This window comes from Columba livia, chromosome 3, assembly GCF_036013475.1.
Source record: "Columba livia isolate bColLiv1 breed racing homer chromosome 3, bColLiv1.pat.W.v2, whole genome shotgun sequence".
NCBI classification, from domain to species: Eukaryota; Metazoa; Chordata; class Aves; order Columbiformes; family Columbidae; genus Columba; species Columba livia.
Window position 1 is genome coordinate 31492513 of NC_088604.1, and position 14332 is coordinate 31506844.

The 14332-nt window shown below is 37.0% G+C and overlaps 1 protein-coding gene across 2 annotated transcripts in view; it reads left to right on the forward strand.

The window, feature by feature from the left end:
* SMAP1 (small ArfGAP 1) overlaps positions 1-14332 on the forward strand; it is a 94071-nt gene that overhangs the window by 64465 nt on the left and 15274 nt on the right. For both annotated transcript variants that reach the window (XM_065056240.1, XM_065056242.1), the window contains one exon: positions 9757-9841. In XM_065056240.1, the coding sequence (XP_064912312.1) occupies positions 9757-9841 (85 nt within the window). The remainder of the gene's footprint in view (positions 1-9756; positions 9842-14332) is intronic.

Consider the following 14332-nt stretch of genomic DNA (forward strand, 5'->3'; position numbering starts at 1 on the left):
TCAATAGGTAATAGCAAAGGAATAGTCCTAATCCACTTTCCAGCGAAATTATTAGCATATTAGCCTAGACCCAGATAAAATCATATTAATGGCATGAGCTCTCTATTAGTTCTGCCATTAAGTTTTTAATTCAAATGACTGAAGACATAACACATTGTACGTAATCTTATACAAGTACTTTGCCCTAACTGTGAAAATCTAATGAAATCCATATACCTAAGTTTTTAAAGTGGCCATGTAAATCAAGGACTACCTAAAAGTGTACAGAATCCTATTTAACAAGAACAAAAAGGCAATTCACTTTTGTTGCTTTGTTTGGTATAAATGCTTTAAATTAGCTTACCCAAGTCAGTGTGAGTAGTTCAGTGTTTGAGAGTGATTCATTGAAATTATCACAATAGACTCTTAAATAATAAACTTATATTTTCCCCTTGGATTAGCTGTTTGTTTGAGGTAATTCTAGTTTTATAAATAAATGTGGCAGGTTTGGTTTTTTTGTTAACATGCAGTTTTTTCTCTTGATTAGGAATGCATCAGAGCTTGATTGCAGAGTTGCTGTAGTCTACAACTTTATAATGATACCACTGTAGTATAGAATAGTATGCTGGTATCTTATAGGAGGGTAAACAGACCAACACATTTCATTTTTAGCGTGATTTAAATTCAGTATTATGAAAGAATTCATTTAAACTTATTTACATGTCAGATACAAAAGCTATAAAATGTTCTTTCAAAATTCTAGAATACCTACATGAGCAATGCTTTAAATAGATACAGACTAAACTAACTTGTATATAAGCTGTCAGGAAAAATCATATCTACAAACCAATTGCAAGCTTGTAGTAAATTACTAACATTATTTTCTCATATGGGAATTCTCAAATGTTTATGCTGTCTTGCAACTTTTATTGCAAGCAGGTAATGAAAAGGGAAGGAATCCAATTGCTTTATGCACAAGGCATACAATTCCTGGCTAATAAGAGCCAAGGAAAACGTCTGTTCAGTAACCATAGAAGAATCTATGAGCTCTCGTGAGTAAACTGGGAATTACATTTAAGTAAGGTAGAAGAGCTTTTCGCTAAATTATTTGATGGATCTTCAGCTTTCTTAAAGCTTCTTGTATTTAAGGTAGGGTAAAGAAATAAGAAATGCATGAGTAGGTCTGATGGTTGTGAAACAGACTGTGTTCTAGATTTATGTGATTTTTTCATGGAAGTAGAAAACTGAGGAAAATGTGCAGAGAAGTATTTTTGTGTGTAGTATGTAAGTATGAAAATAGAAGCAGATAGCTGTACTAGACAGCTGATGGAGCAGATTTTTGACAGTAACTGATCTGGCTTCGGAGTAGGAGAGATATTTACTGTAGTAACTTACGACTGCTCTGACTTGGGAGTTTTTCTACTACAGAGCTATTAGTCATGTGGCTGGATGTGCTCTCCCTTCTAATGCTCTCACATAATGTAAATGAGAATAAACTCAATGTTAATCCTAAATGCTGGTCTTGAAACCTGCTAAATATTTACACGAATATCTTGTAGTAGTGAATTCAGCTAAAGTTCCACTCATTTTAAAGTATTTGGGGGGATTTACATTTCTGTTGGGTGTTGTATGTCTCTTGAACTTTTAAACCCTTACAATTTGCATATGAAGATAATTGACATAAGGTTACAGAAGCAGAAAATGGAAGCTTGATTACCTAACATTATTCTTTTTTCCTCAAGTCACTCATTTACAATGAAAAATAGCTACAGTATTTTCACTCTGTGCTGGCACTTCTGAACCAGGCCTTGCCAAACAAATTTGTTTTGTTGTCATTTCCAGTTCAAAGTGTCATCAGCTGCCTCTGTCCAAGGAGAGTAACCTGGTGAACAGGGATGTGCAGAAGAATGGCCCATAAATGTAGAGTTTAGACTGACAATAGGCTCTGGAGTGTATGGTCATATTAAAAAATGTTCTGCAGTGTCCTTAATCAATTTAAAAACTTGGATTATTTTCCAATTTTGCTACAATAATAGTTAAAAAGAGAGAATGGGGTTAACTGCTGAGCAACGTAGTTGCTGCTAGATCTGAATATTCTTATTTTTTTCTCCACCAAAGTCTAGCACTTATCACAAGATCTCGTGTATGTTGTCTGTTTTGTCAACCAAGCAACTTGGTGTAAATCTTTCCACTTCCCATTTGGTCTTCCCCTACCCATGTTCTACACCTAGTCACCAGACATGTATGGGCGCAGTGCTCAGAGTTGGGAAGAGACAAAGTGGTGTTTCACAGAAAGGGAGCATCGGTAACGTCAGCAACAGACCTCACAGAATCTTTTTATGTATGTGAATTTAATAGATGTGCGACTGTTGGCCATAGTGGTACTGACCCTCCTTTATGTTTTGCCGATGAGATATCTATCCCCTGTAGACAACGTCATACCTGCTGTACTGTAATCTTTGTACAGAGGAAGGACAAAGATTTACTTGGCAATGCTTTCATTATTTTTCTTTTGTCTGAGGCAGAATGAATTACTCACGTAATGATTATCTGCAAAAATAGCTGGCTGAACAAAATCTGATGAGACACTGGACTTCCTGCAGTCTGCAACTTGTGCTTCAGGTGTTACTTGCACGTTCTTCACACTCCCATCTCCTGCAGACTTGCTGACGAAGTCTCTGGGAGAAAACATAGCCACCTGTTCCAGGGAGTGGGAGTTTACCTTTGGATAAGTCTACTGCAAGACTTCAGTGCTCAGATTCAGGGCTTTGAGGCTTGTGTACGCTAAGCTTCAATGGGAAAACAGAACTTGGGAATCACTGTCATTTGTAGGGTGAGTTCCATAAATAGGTTGATTCACTTGACTAATGTGCTCCTTGTATCTGCTTGGCACAGTCTATAGAATGCTAGAGAAAGGGAAGAGAAGGTGGTATGAAGAAGATGGACCAACAATGATGAAGTATAGCTTGCTATATGTGCATATGTATGTGTGTGCGTGTATAGTTCCTGAGTTTATTAAACAAGAGGCGCTTAGAGGTTGGCTTGTTTTAACTAGCAAAACGAAGGCTGATAGAAATATGATTGCATAAAGGTAGCAAAACTGAAATGATAGGGTTATCAGAAGTGTTATATCAGTATTGCATGTGTTGATGGGATAAGTTCCAAAGGCACAACATCATACGGTATGGAGTATTCCATCAGTCTGTTCAGGTCAGCTCTCCCAGCTGGTTCCCCTCCCAACTTGTTACTCACCCCCAGCCTCCTCGCTCTGGGGGCAGAGCAGGGAAAAAGGAAAAGCCTTGAGGCTGTGCCAGCACTGCTCAGCAACAGCCAAAACATCCGTGTGTTACCCACACAGTTTTAGCCACAAATGGAAAATGTAGCACCATACTGGCTGCTATAAAGGAAGTTGGCTCCATCCCAGGCAGACCCATACAGGTAATTAGTTTGCAAAGTATGTGGTATAAGGTAGATTTCAATTCTCTTGTCCTTATCACAGAAATGTCCTTGTTTACTAGAAGGTTTGCCTTAGAGTTACATGAGAGAAACGAATCTGTAAAATCAGCCCTAGAACTTGATGTATGAATAGAGTAATTTTGTTTCAACTAACTCAAGAAAAGTGTTTCACATAAATTAGATTGAACAAGAATGGTGTTATTAGTGGTATATTGAGAGCAATACATTGTGAGAGTTCAATAAAAACTAATATTGGTTTGTATAAATCTGAGCTTTGTTTTTTAAATTGAGACCTAGTGGAGACATTTTATTTTTCTGGCTTAAACTAGTGTTCTTACCCTATTTTTTAAATTAAATCTCAGATAACTTTTATTGTTAAACAAAATTAGTGGAAACAAAGAATAACAGAAGAAACAGCAGTGCAACATTAAATGTAGGTTGCTGAATTACGAGTTTCTCCTTCATGATGGAACAGAAAACTCTAATGTTAGGTAAAATGGGAAGTTTTCTTCAATTATATTATTTTGATCTTGTAAGGATGTAATCAGGATTTGAGCAAATAAAATTTTTCCAAGTTTTGAGTTTTAAAAAATTGTACCCACCAGAACCTGATGAACTTCTAAATCTTTGAGATTAAATGGTAGGAAAATGAACAACATTGATCAGTGATTGATCCTACCATTTCCAAATGATAGGAAAATGAACAAGATTGATTAAATCATAGTCAGTACCTCTATGAATTACAAGCAGACTGACTGGTGCAGCTTCCATTGATGAAGGCATCAGTTCAGTGCCAATCTAAGAAAATTACATTACATACAATTATTGAAGCAGGCTTATGCACTTGCTTGCTTTAAAATTGTAATAAATTACAGATGGCCTGATCTTCTCCACAGTTCTCTGCTTTTGAATTCTGTTTGTGATGGTTTCTTAGTGCAAAACATTAAAGTTGACAAAGTTGCACTGTGAAGATGTATCAAATTATCAGCGTACATAGTTGTGTCCACAAATTTCAAGCCAGTTGACTGCCAGAGAAAGTGTGTGGAAATTAAGTGAAGATCCAAATATTTATTTCTGCATTACCATTTTATTTAAATAGGAAAGAGTTGGTTCTAATAATCTGTAGACATAATTTCTCAGCTGTTTGTTTTGCTAGATGTGATGTTATGGGAATTTCCTAACTATTTTTTAAATATCTGCTCTGTAGCTACTGAAAGTTGATTTATCTTGTTACTGAAGGGCTACTTATGGATAAGGTTTTAGTGCCATGTTGTCCTAATATGTTTTTATTGTATTGTAGATGTACAGCAGGGAGGATTTAGGTATAGCTTGATTTGGGAGTCAGTCATCACTGAATACTAAAAAGGTAACTGAATCAGAGCAAAAACTTAGAGGGAATTGTTTCCATTATAGCAACTTTATCAATTTTTAGTGCACAGCCACATTCTTTTATATACTTTTAATAAAATGTCCTAAATACAGGTCCTAGGAAAATGTTATCCATGTAATTAATATTTTAACATTTAGTCTACCTTCTAAGTATTAAGTCAAAATTCAGATATTTTATGAAGGAGTAGCATTTGTCTTAGTCTCCTATGTACCACACAGTCTTTTTAGAAGAATAAAAATAGAAATTCCAATCAGACAACAGAAGAAAAATCTAGCCTTGACTTTAGGCCCTTCTTTCTTGATTCCTGTTGTGCACTCACCTTCCCATACTGTCAGCATGATATGGCTCTCAGGGGATCCTCATAGCAACTGTTATCTCTCCTGCAGCAGAACTTGATTATTTTTCCCAGTTTAACTTTATTAAGTATGGAGTATGAATATTGCATTGAATATTCCTGCAGAAGATACTTGCACTTAATTGCTGAAGCAATCTGAAGAGCTGCTGGTAAAATGATCTCTCAGAGCTTCAGGAGCAGGCTGTGGTGGATACAGATGAGACAAAATCCAGCCAGGAGGAATGATCACCTTGCAAAGGAAAGTGCTCGTTTCTCCAAAAGCAATCCTGAAACAGTTCCTATGTGTTAGGCATCACACCAGAAAGATGGATGAGGCTCTGAGAAACCACAGTATTCCATGGAAGGTTGCTTCTAGCCCCTTCCACTGAGAAAATTAAGAGATTATTACTTAGGGTACCTGAAAGCGTGAAAGGCCTTCAGCTTCAGCAAAAACAGCTGCCAGGAGTGAATAAAATAGCTGACAATTCCTGTGTGCTCTGTCACTTGAGAGAATCACAGAATGGTTGGGGTTGGGAGGGAATTCTGGACATCGTGGTGTCCAACTCCCTGCGTAAGCAGTGTCACTTAGAGCAGGCTGCCCGAGCTCCTGTCCAGACTGCTTCTGAGTATGTCCAAGGACGGAGACTCCACAGCCTCTGTGGGCAGCCCATGCCAGTGCTCAGTCACCCTCATAGTGAAAGTGTTTCCTGGTGTCCAGAGGGAGCCTCCTGTGTTTCAGTTTGTGCCCATTGCCCCCGTCCTGTCACTGGGCACCACTGGAAAGAGCCTGGCTCCAGCTTCTGCTTCATATATCTGTATACATTGATGTGACCTCGCTGAAACTTTTTTCTCCAGGCTGAACAGTGTCAGGTCTCTCAGCCCCTATCAGAGATGTTCCAGTACATGAATCATCTTAATGGCCCTTTGTTGGACTCTCTCCAGTATGTTTGGGTCTCTCGTCTACTGGGGAGCCCAGAACTGGATTACAGCACTGCAGGTGTGGCCTCACCAGTGCTGAGCAGAGGGGAAGGGTCACTGCCCTCAACCTGAAGCTTATTCTGGCTTTTAATTCAATGATATTTGCACATAAACTATTTTCAATAATCCCTGAATAATTTAAGGCAGAGGACGTTGCTTGGTTTCAATAGATATTCCAAGGTGAGAACAACCTTTAAGTATAGTGTAGTGGCCATTGATGGCAACTGTGAAAAATGGGAAGTTAGGGTCTGTATATATCAAAGATGTGTTGATGCTGTCCTGTTCGCAAGGACAGTGTTTCAGAAAAGGGTTCTAGTACCATAAAAATAATTTTGAATGAAAATCTGTTAATATACAACCCGAAGTAAATGTATCTAGGAATTGCTATGATCACATACTTCACTTAGTAAAACCGTGTAAGCTAACCTAACTAAGCTAAGCTAACCTTGAATGTTATAAAAAATAATAGCCCCAGTAACCTCGAAGGCCCCACTTGAAAAACAATGCACAAATTTGTGTACCTGTTCCCTTCCACTGGGCTTTTTATATAGCAGATTTTTAATGCTATTTTTAGTTAATTTGGAATTGTTTAGTCCCCTATTTTTATGCAGCCTTTTTCCAGAGGGTTTGGCAAAGAATAGTTTATCTAATACTGGTGTCAGTAGTGAAAAATAATTGCTGCAGGAGTCAAGCAGACTAGTAATAGAAACTGAGATGAATCTTAGTGCAGCAGGATTCCCAAGCATTTGTCATGCTGTATTACACTGCTACAAAATGCAGTAATTTTTAGATAAAGTGAAGCACTGAATTAAATATTAAATTTAAGAAATGTCACTGCCTCGTTATGCGTTTTTTTGCCCGTTGCACACTTCTGTGCTCACTGTGTGCAATATTTAGCTTTAACATCTCAAAAGACCATTCTACATAAAGCTTAGTCATGTATGAGTCCTGTTGGAGCAAAACTACTAAAAAGAAATAAAGCATCACGTATGTCTTTATGATTTGCAATAAAAATTTCAAGTGGCTCCAGTATGACTTCCCTTTTTGTTCTTTTCTGAAAGTTTCAGCACCTTGTTTGTGCCAGAATTATATAGGCTGGAAGGGAGCTCTGGAGCTCCACTGCTGCAGCCCCAGAAATCTGGTGTGTCCTCTGTTGCAGAGAACGTTAGGAGGGCATTGCTTTTTATTGCACCTTCTTCAAGTGAACCACAGTACAGCCAGGTAGCCCAAGATTTGTGGGCCCAAAGAGAGAACAAGACTGTTGTAAGAAACAGTGTGGTAAAGGGGGCTTATTTAGGTACTTTTTAATTGGGAGTAGTTGTGTGCACACAAGTTTCTTGTTCTAACTCGTCTCATTAGTGCCAGCCTTATTTAATTTATGCCTAAGTGTAGGCGACTTTTGAGAAGTCCCTGTCCATCTCTGAATTATATCAGACCTTAGGCACCAAACCGAGTGGCTTCTGAATTTGCACAAAAGCTTTCATATGTGGTATGCGATATCTTAGCCAGAAATAAAGGCATAATGAATTTTAAAATTGTTTGAAGTCTCAGACAGGAGGGTAGGAAATTCCAGCAGCTGGTGTTTGTTATTGTGAGAGAATGAGCGGAACAATATAGTGTTGCAGGTAAAATTAAGGGCAAGGGGAAGGTTGGTTTTGTTCCATATAGCTGCTGAATATTGTCCGCTATTACAGAGACCAAGTACTGGTAAATTGGTAGGTGACTAATGGCTTTTTTTCATTTTTCAGGCTGAAGGTTACTGTGTTGGTAAAAACTGTGTAGCTGTAAAGGAGCTATTGAATAGTGCTTTAAGGAGAAGATCTCCATCAAGGAAATGAATGCAGTATTAACATCTAGAAATACTTGCTGTACTAACAAGCCTGAAAATAATTTTGCAGTCTTTTTTAAAGTAACTAGCTCTGAAGTACTGGCAAGGGAGCAAAATGGGAAAGAAACTGCTGATCAAGAATTATAGTAATGATATTGGAAAAGGGTACTTTAAAGTATCTTATTTTAATAGAAATTCATATTTTTATATTTCTTATCTTCATTGCCTCCCCTATTTAGAGAACAATGAAACAGAAGTCTGCATTTAATAATTATTGAAAATGTTCATTTGACAAAGCAGTGGGCCTAAGTAGATTATTCCTACTATATTTTCAAATTTTTATTTTAGGTAATGAGATTAATTTGCTACTGTAATAATACTAAATAAAACAGAGTGCTATTTGAACTCTAGCTGGTTAGTTCTTACTGATGTACGCAGAAGTGTTTTGGTTTCTGTGAAAAGTTTGCATTCTAAACCAAACATGTCAAGCTTAATTTATTTCAAACTTGTGCTTTCAGGTACGTATCGTAAATCTAATCTGGAGTAATGAAAACTTGCACGTTTAATATAATTCGAACAGTTTTGCTTTTCAGTTTAAATAAGTTGTTCTATATTCAGAATTGTTAAGCTGTTTAAGCAAAAAAAAAAAAGTTTCGTGAAATCAAGCAATATGTCAGAAATGCTTCTGTTTACAGCTCCTGTGACCCGTGGTGTTCCTTACTGAGTTGGAGAGAACCAAATGTGCAAAATTGTATGATAAATTCTGTGCTGAAATACTCACTGTTAATTCTGATTGGTGTTTGTAATAATAGTTTAAGTTTTATGGCGCATTTACTGAGGTATGGTCATTTGTAGAAAACTGTCCTTTGAATGGTCACTTGTAAGAAATTCTTGATATGCAAAAATTTACTTGCAAAAACTATACTTCTCATACCAAACATAAGGCTTTTTTTTTTTTTGCAATCTAGAGTAGCATTTGGAATCAGTGTGCTTTTCTTCAGATCACATACTTAAAGGTGAAAGTTGTAACACAATATAGAATCAGGAATCCGTGGAATATTTTTCCAGCAGGGAGTTTCCCAGACAATTTTGGTCTTGAACAAGGTACAAGGATTTTTGGCAAGAGGAAGCAAGTATTTCTGGGAGAGCTGGCAAGGCCCAGTCTGAGTGGGAAGATGCCTGTTCCTTGTAGCTGTGGAAATGGAGTTCAGTTTGTTGCATCTCTGAGGCTGGATGTTAGGAGAAGGTTCTTCACCCAGAGGGTGGTGGACCACTGAAACAGTGATCATGAACACAGATCATTTCCATTGGTGCTTAGCATCTATAAAGTCTGCATGTTCTATACATGCTCTTTTCAGGAAGCCTAAATAATATAATTAGTCTGCTTCTAATTTTTAAATTTAAGCTTTTAAAAACTTGGAAGATCTTTCCCATTAATGTTACAAAACTGTATAGTTTGGGTGCTCAACTTAGTCAATAAACCAAATTATGGACAGCTTTCGCCTAGTGCATGATATGCAGTGGTTTAGTTTAAGATTTCAGTTTATTTTTAACCTGTCCTGGAACTTAGATTTATTTAAAAATTTATTACATACACATGAAGGTATAAGGATAAATTTTACAGTCCTGTGCCATGTCCATTATGACCATAACTGCAACTTATTTCATTACAAATACAGAAAAGGGGTTCTACTTCTGATACCGGAGCAACATCTTTAATGAGAATTTTTTAAGCACTCTGTCTTTTTCAGAAAGGTCACTTGTGTTTTGTTTTGGTTTTTTCCTTTAAAGCCGCAGAAGAAAGAGGATCAGCAATCAGAAGCTAAAGCCAGTCCAAAAAAGTCATCAGAACCCACTATCGACCTTTTAGGACTGGGTAAGCAATAAAAAATTAATTGTTTTTCAGTTGAACACAGATACATCATTCTGTATTTTAATAGACTTACTTTTATTTTCTCTGTGCTTACTGATAGTTGAATGAATTTGCAAACTGTAAGATGGAGTCTATGGATTTGAAACTATAAAGGAAAATGCCATAGGGATCTGGGTATATCAATACTTGTGTTTTGCTAAGGAGAGTAATGAGCTCCTGTGGGAAGGAGAAGTTATCAAAGTGATCTTCAAAGGGCTTGTGGATTATGGTATTTCAATGTTTATGGAACAAATGTACTTTTTAATGAAAATGCTGAGCTCATCTGAATTGTATATCTGTAAAGTAACTTATATCATAAAATTGCTATATAGTTAAAAGAACAGTAAACTCTCTGACTGCAGCTGACTAGTACGTTTTTAAACTTAATACATTGGGCATTTCAGTGTTGTGTACTGATTGTGACCATCATTCATTTTTATCTATTATACCTTTTTGTTTTCTGACTGGCAGGTAACTGTGTATTTGTCTTGTAAATAAACTGGTTTGGACCCAAATAATTTTATTTGTACTGTCTGGCTATAGAGTTGAGTTTTTTCATTCTTTTTCTCTGCTTGTTGATGGCCATAGTTATAAAATCTGTCTTTTATGTAGTGTTACTGTGTGTTTTTTCATTGGGTAGACTCTTAAAATGGAACTGGAATAATTATATATTACAATAATGATTCTTGTCTTTTATTGTTCAGTGTTAGGAAAATTTTCTAAGTGTTGAGAGTGGATATTAAGAGTATATATTAATGTATATTAATATAATAGTTATTCTTAAATTTCCACATATTTTTTACAGAATATTGGAGGAGGCTGCTTTAGTCTTAAATGTAATTTTTCTAAAAACTTGGTAGAAAAATGTTTTGTTTATTTTTAAAAATTTTTGGGTTTAAGGTGTGAATAGTTTTGCAACAAAACAATAAATGGCTTCTCTGTTTTAAAATTCACACTATCATTCAAAATGCATGTTATTTTCCCTCTGGATGTAGAATAGCTGCAAAATACTATGTTTCTACCAGTTATGTATGTGTTGTGGTCTATATCTTGTTTCAAGTAATCTGCTACCATAAGCAAGCAAATCTCATTAACACAGTAGAAGTTAGATTATACATGTAGAATGAACCTATTAGGAAAAAAAAAGGGTAATTAGAGTTGATGGAAAGCTCCTTTATTTTCCTTTGCCAAACCAACAACTTAATTAAGAACCAAAATTTAATCAATATGTGATTTTGAGATTGCTAGGCTTCTGTGTCCTTTTAGTCATGATTTGAAAAGAGTCTTGGTAACACTGTTTTATGATACTATAATGACTTGGATCACTTAGGGTAACTTCAGATGTTAAATGCAAAAGAAAGAGTCTTATAATTAGTGCTCAACAGCTGTGCTGCTTTTGTGAGACATACAAAGGGCAAAGTTTATAATCTGTTTGTTAAAAAACCCATAATTTTACAGGAGGGAGTGTTTAAAGATCTTTTAAATAACAAATTGAAAGGCAGTGTAATGAGGTAGTAGCACTTGGAATCCACTGAGCTGCAAGTGAGATATGTATTAATGAGAGTAGACCTGCATATTTCATTTGGAGAGTTGTCTTTTAATTAATGCCTGCAGTAGACTACTTCTGATGGTATTTAAAGAAAGAGTATTACATAGTGTTAAAAGAAAGTTTTCAACCCAATATATTATGAAACCATAGAATAGCCCAGGTTGGAAGGGATCTGGAAAGATCATCTGGTCCAGCCTGTGAGCAAGGGAGCCCATGTGAGATCATCCAGCATCCTGTCCGATTGCAGCTTGAAAACCTCCAGTGATGGGGGCCCCACCACATCCACGAGGAGGTCGTTCCAGTGATTGATCTCACTGTAAAAAATATGGAGATGAAACCTCTACTGGTGCAACTTGTACCTGTTGTCCCTTGTCTTCTCCATGTGGTTCCTTGTGAAGAGAGAACCTTGGTCCCTTTGTATAATAGCTGCCCTTTAAGCACTGGCAGACTGTGATGAGATCCCCCCGAGCCTTCTCCAGGGAGAAAAGACCTAACTCCTTCAGTCTTGCCCCCCAGGGCAGGTTCTTCAACCCTCTGACCACCTTTGTGGCCCTCCTTTGGACTCTCCTCAGTCTGTCTGCATCTTTCTTGCATTGTGGGCACCAGAACCAGGCTCGGACTCCAGGCGCAGCCTGGCAAGTGCTGAGCAGAGTGGGATGATCACGTCTGTCTCAGCAAGTGATGCCCCTGCGGACACGGCCCAGAATCCCATTTGCCTTTGTTGGCGCAGCGGTGCACTGCTGATTAAAATGTTTGATATGTCATATCAAACACTATTAAAATTGATATGATTGCACAGCTCGCTCTTCTTACTGACTGGACATGTTTCTAATTAGGATTCATTCTCTTAGGTCTTCATTTCTGCAAATGAAGAACAGTAGTAACTTTTAGTAGGGCAGATCAGAATTGCTTGTGATAGCATAGGAATTAATTTTAATGGATCACAATTCATGCTAGAATAATTTTGGCTTTCAAAGCAGCCCAGCCTCTTGCAAACTATTTTCTTGAGTAAACCTCAGTGCTAGCTTTGGGTATGGAGTTAACCTTTGGATCATTGCTCTTTTTATCTCAACTGGGTTTTAATAGTGGTCTCATGAGAAGGTAAACATCCCGTGAGATAGGAGTTACCCAGTGGCAATTGTAGCTAGATACAATTTAGATACAAAGATAGTTTTCTAAAAAAAAATTGTTTTTTATTTTTCTTTACAAGTTGCAAAATTCTCAAGGTAATACGTGTAGGCAGATTGTATCTTTAAATCTTGTAATAGCAAAGGAGGCATAATATCCTCAATGACTGTACTATCATGTTTCTGTTTCTTCTGAGCCTTTTTAAATAGATTCATGTGGTTCCCTTGAGTTCTTGTTCAGGGGGTTTATTATTGAGATACCGTTTGTATATTCACTTCTTAATGACCCAGCTACATAAACATTTGTGGCTCTTGGCCTTTTGTTTCAGAGTAGATTTTAGTTCAACACACACAGAAAGGTGAGGAAATGGACAGGTACAAGCCAAATAATCTTAGATTCTAGACAAGCAATAGTGTTCATGTTCTTGCTGTGCAACCCCAAATTTCTTCATTCTCTTCCAAAGCCCTAAGAAATCACAGCCTGTTTCTGTGCGCTAAAACTGAAGCTGATTTTTAATGATCTCTAAAATTAGTTGGATCTTATCCACTCTGCAAGAGTGCCCTATTGAAAAAAATGGGCACTTAAAATTGATGCTAAAGTCAATCATATGGGATTTTATAACATTAATTTTAATAGAGTTATAGGAAACATTTTTCAGTTCAAAAGTCACAGTGGGTAAACTGTATTTCTTCAGCTGTGCTGTATTTTCATATCTGATGTTAAGCTGGCACTCCATGCTCCTTTTTGGAGTTTTGTCTTACAAGGTAGATGTCTCCACTTACACCAGATTGGTGTAAATACAGTTTTTAAAAATACTTGTAAAAAATTGTGTGATAGCTGTGTACGATAGTGGCAGTTTTGGATCATTCTGCTTTTTAAGCTATGGCATGTAGAAATTATTTCAACATACAAACTCACAGAAAAAAAAATAATTAAACTATATTACCAGAAAAAAGGAAAGTGCATTTTACATATTCTGCATCATTTAACATGTTTAGATGTGCCCTTCATAAAACAGACAATTGCACATTCTCCACTAACCATTGTAATAAGCTACAGTGAATGACCAGAAGAAGAGAAGTTTATTATGTTGTTGGTATTAACTGAATGTGATGTGTGGGGTGTTCATCCGGCATGACCGGATGTGAAGTATGATACACTGAAAGCTCTGTATCTGCTTGTGTGGGGGAAATATTCTCTGAAGGAATTCTGTGAAGTTTTGAGAGCTGAATCATGGTGTGAATTGTAGCTGAATGTTGCATAACTGAGAAATGTACAGGATGTTTCAAAAAGATGGACCCAATTTGAAATCCCTACATGTCTGCAACCATGAACTGCCCATGAATGAAACTCTTACCACTTGGAAGGGCAGGGCATAGAATTTCAAATTATTACAGCTCCATAACTCATTAAACTGTTTGTAAATTTTCATGTAATTCTATGTGGTTGCCATCATGAAATATACTGTTTTGAAACATGCTGTAGTTTTGCCGGTACTCTTTGGTAAGTATCAAAGCAGCACAGTTGGTTGTCAGTTGGAAAGCTGCATTGAAGAAATAATGAAGATACATTTATAAGTACATAAATATCATATATGGATGTACAGATCGTAGACTCAGAATCGCAGAATAGTTTGGGTTGGAAGGGATCTTCAAAGGTCACCTAGTCCAACCTCAATGCAATGAGCAGGGACACCTTCAACCAGATCAGGTTGCTCAAAGCCCCGTCCAGCCTGGCCTGGAATGTTTCCAGGGATGGGCATCTACCACCTCTCTGGG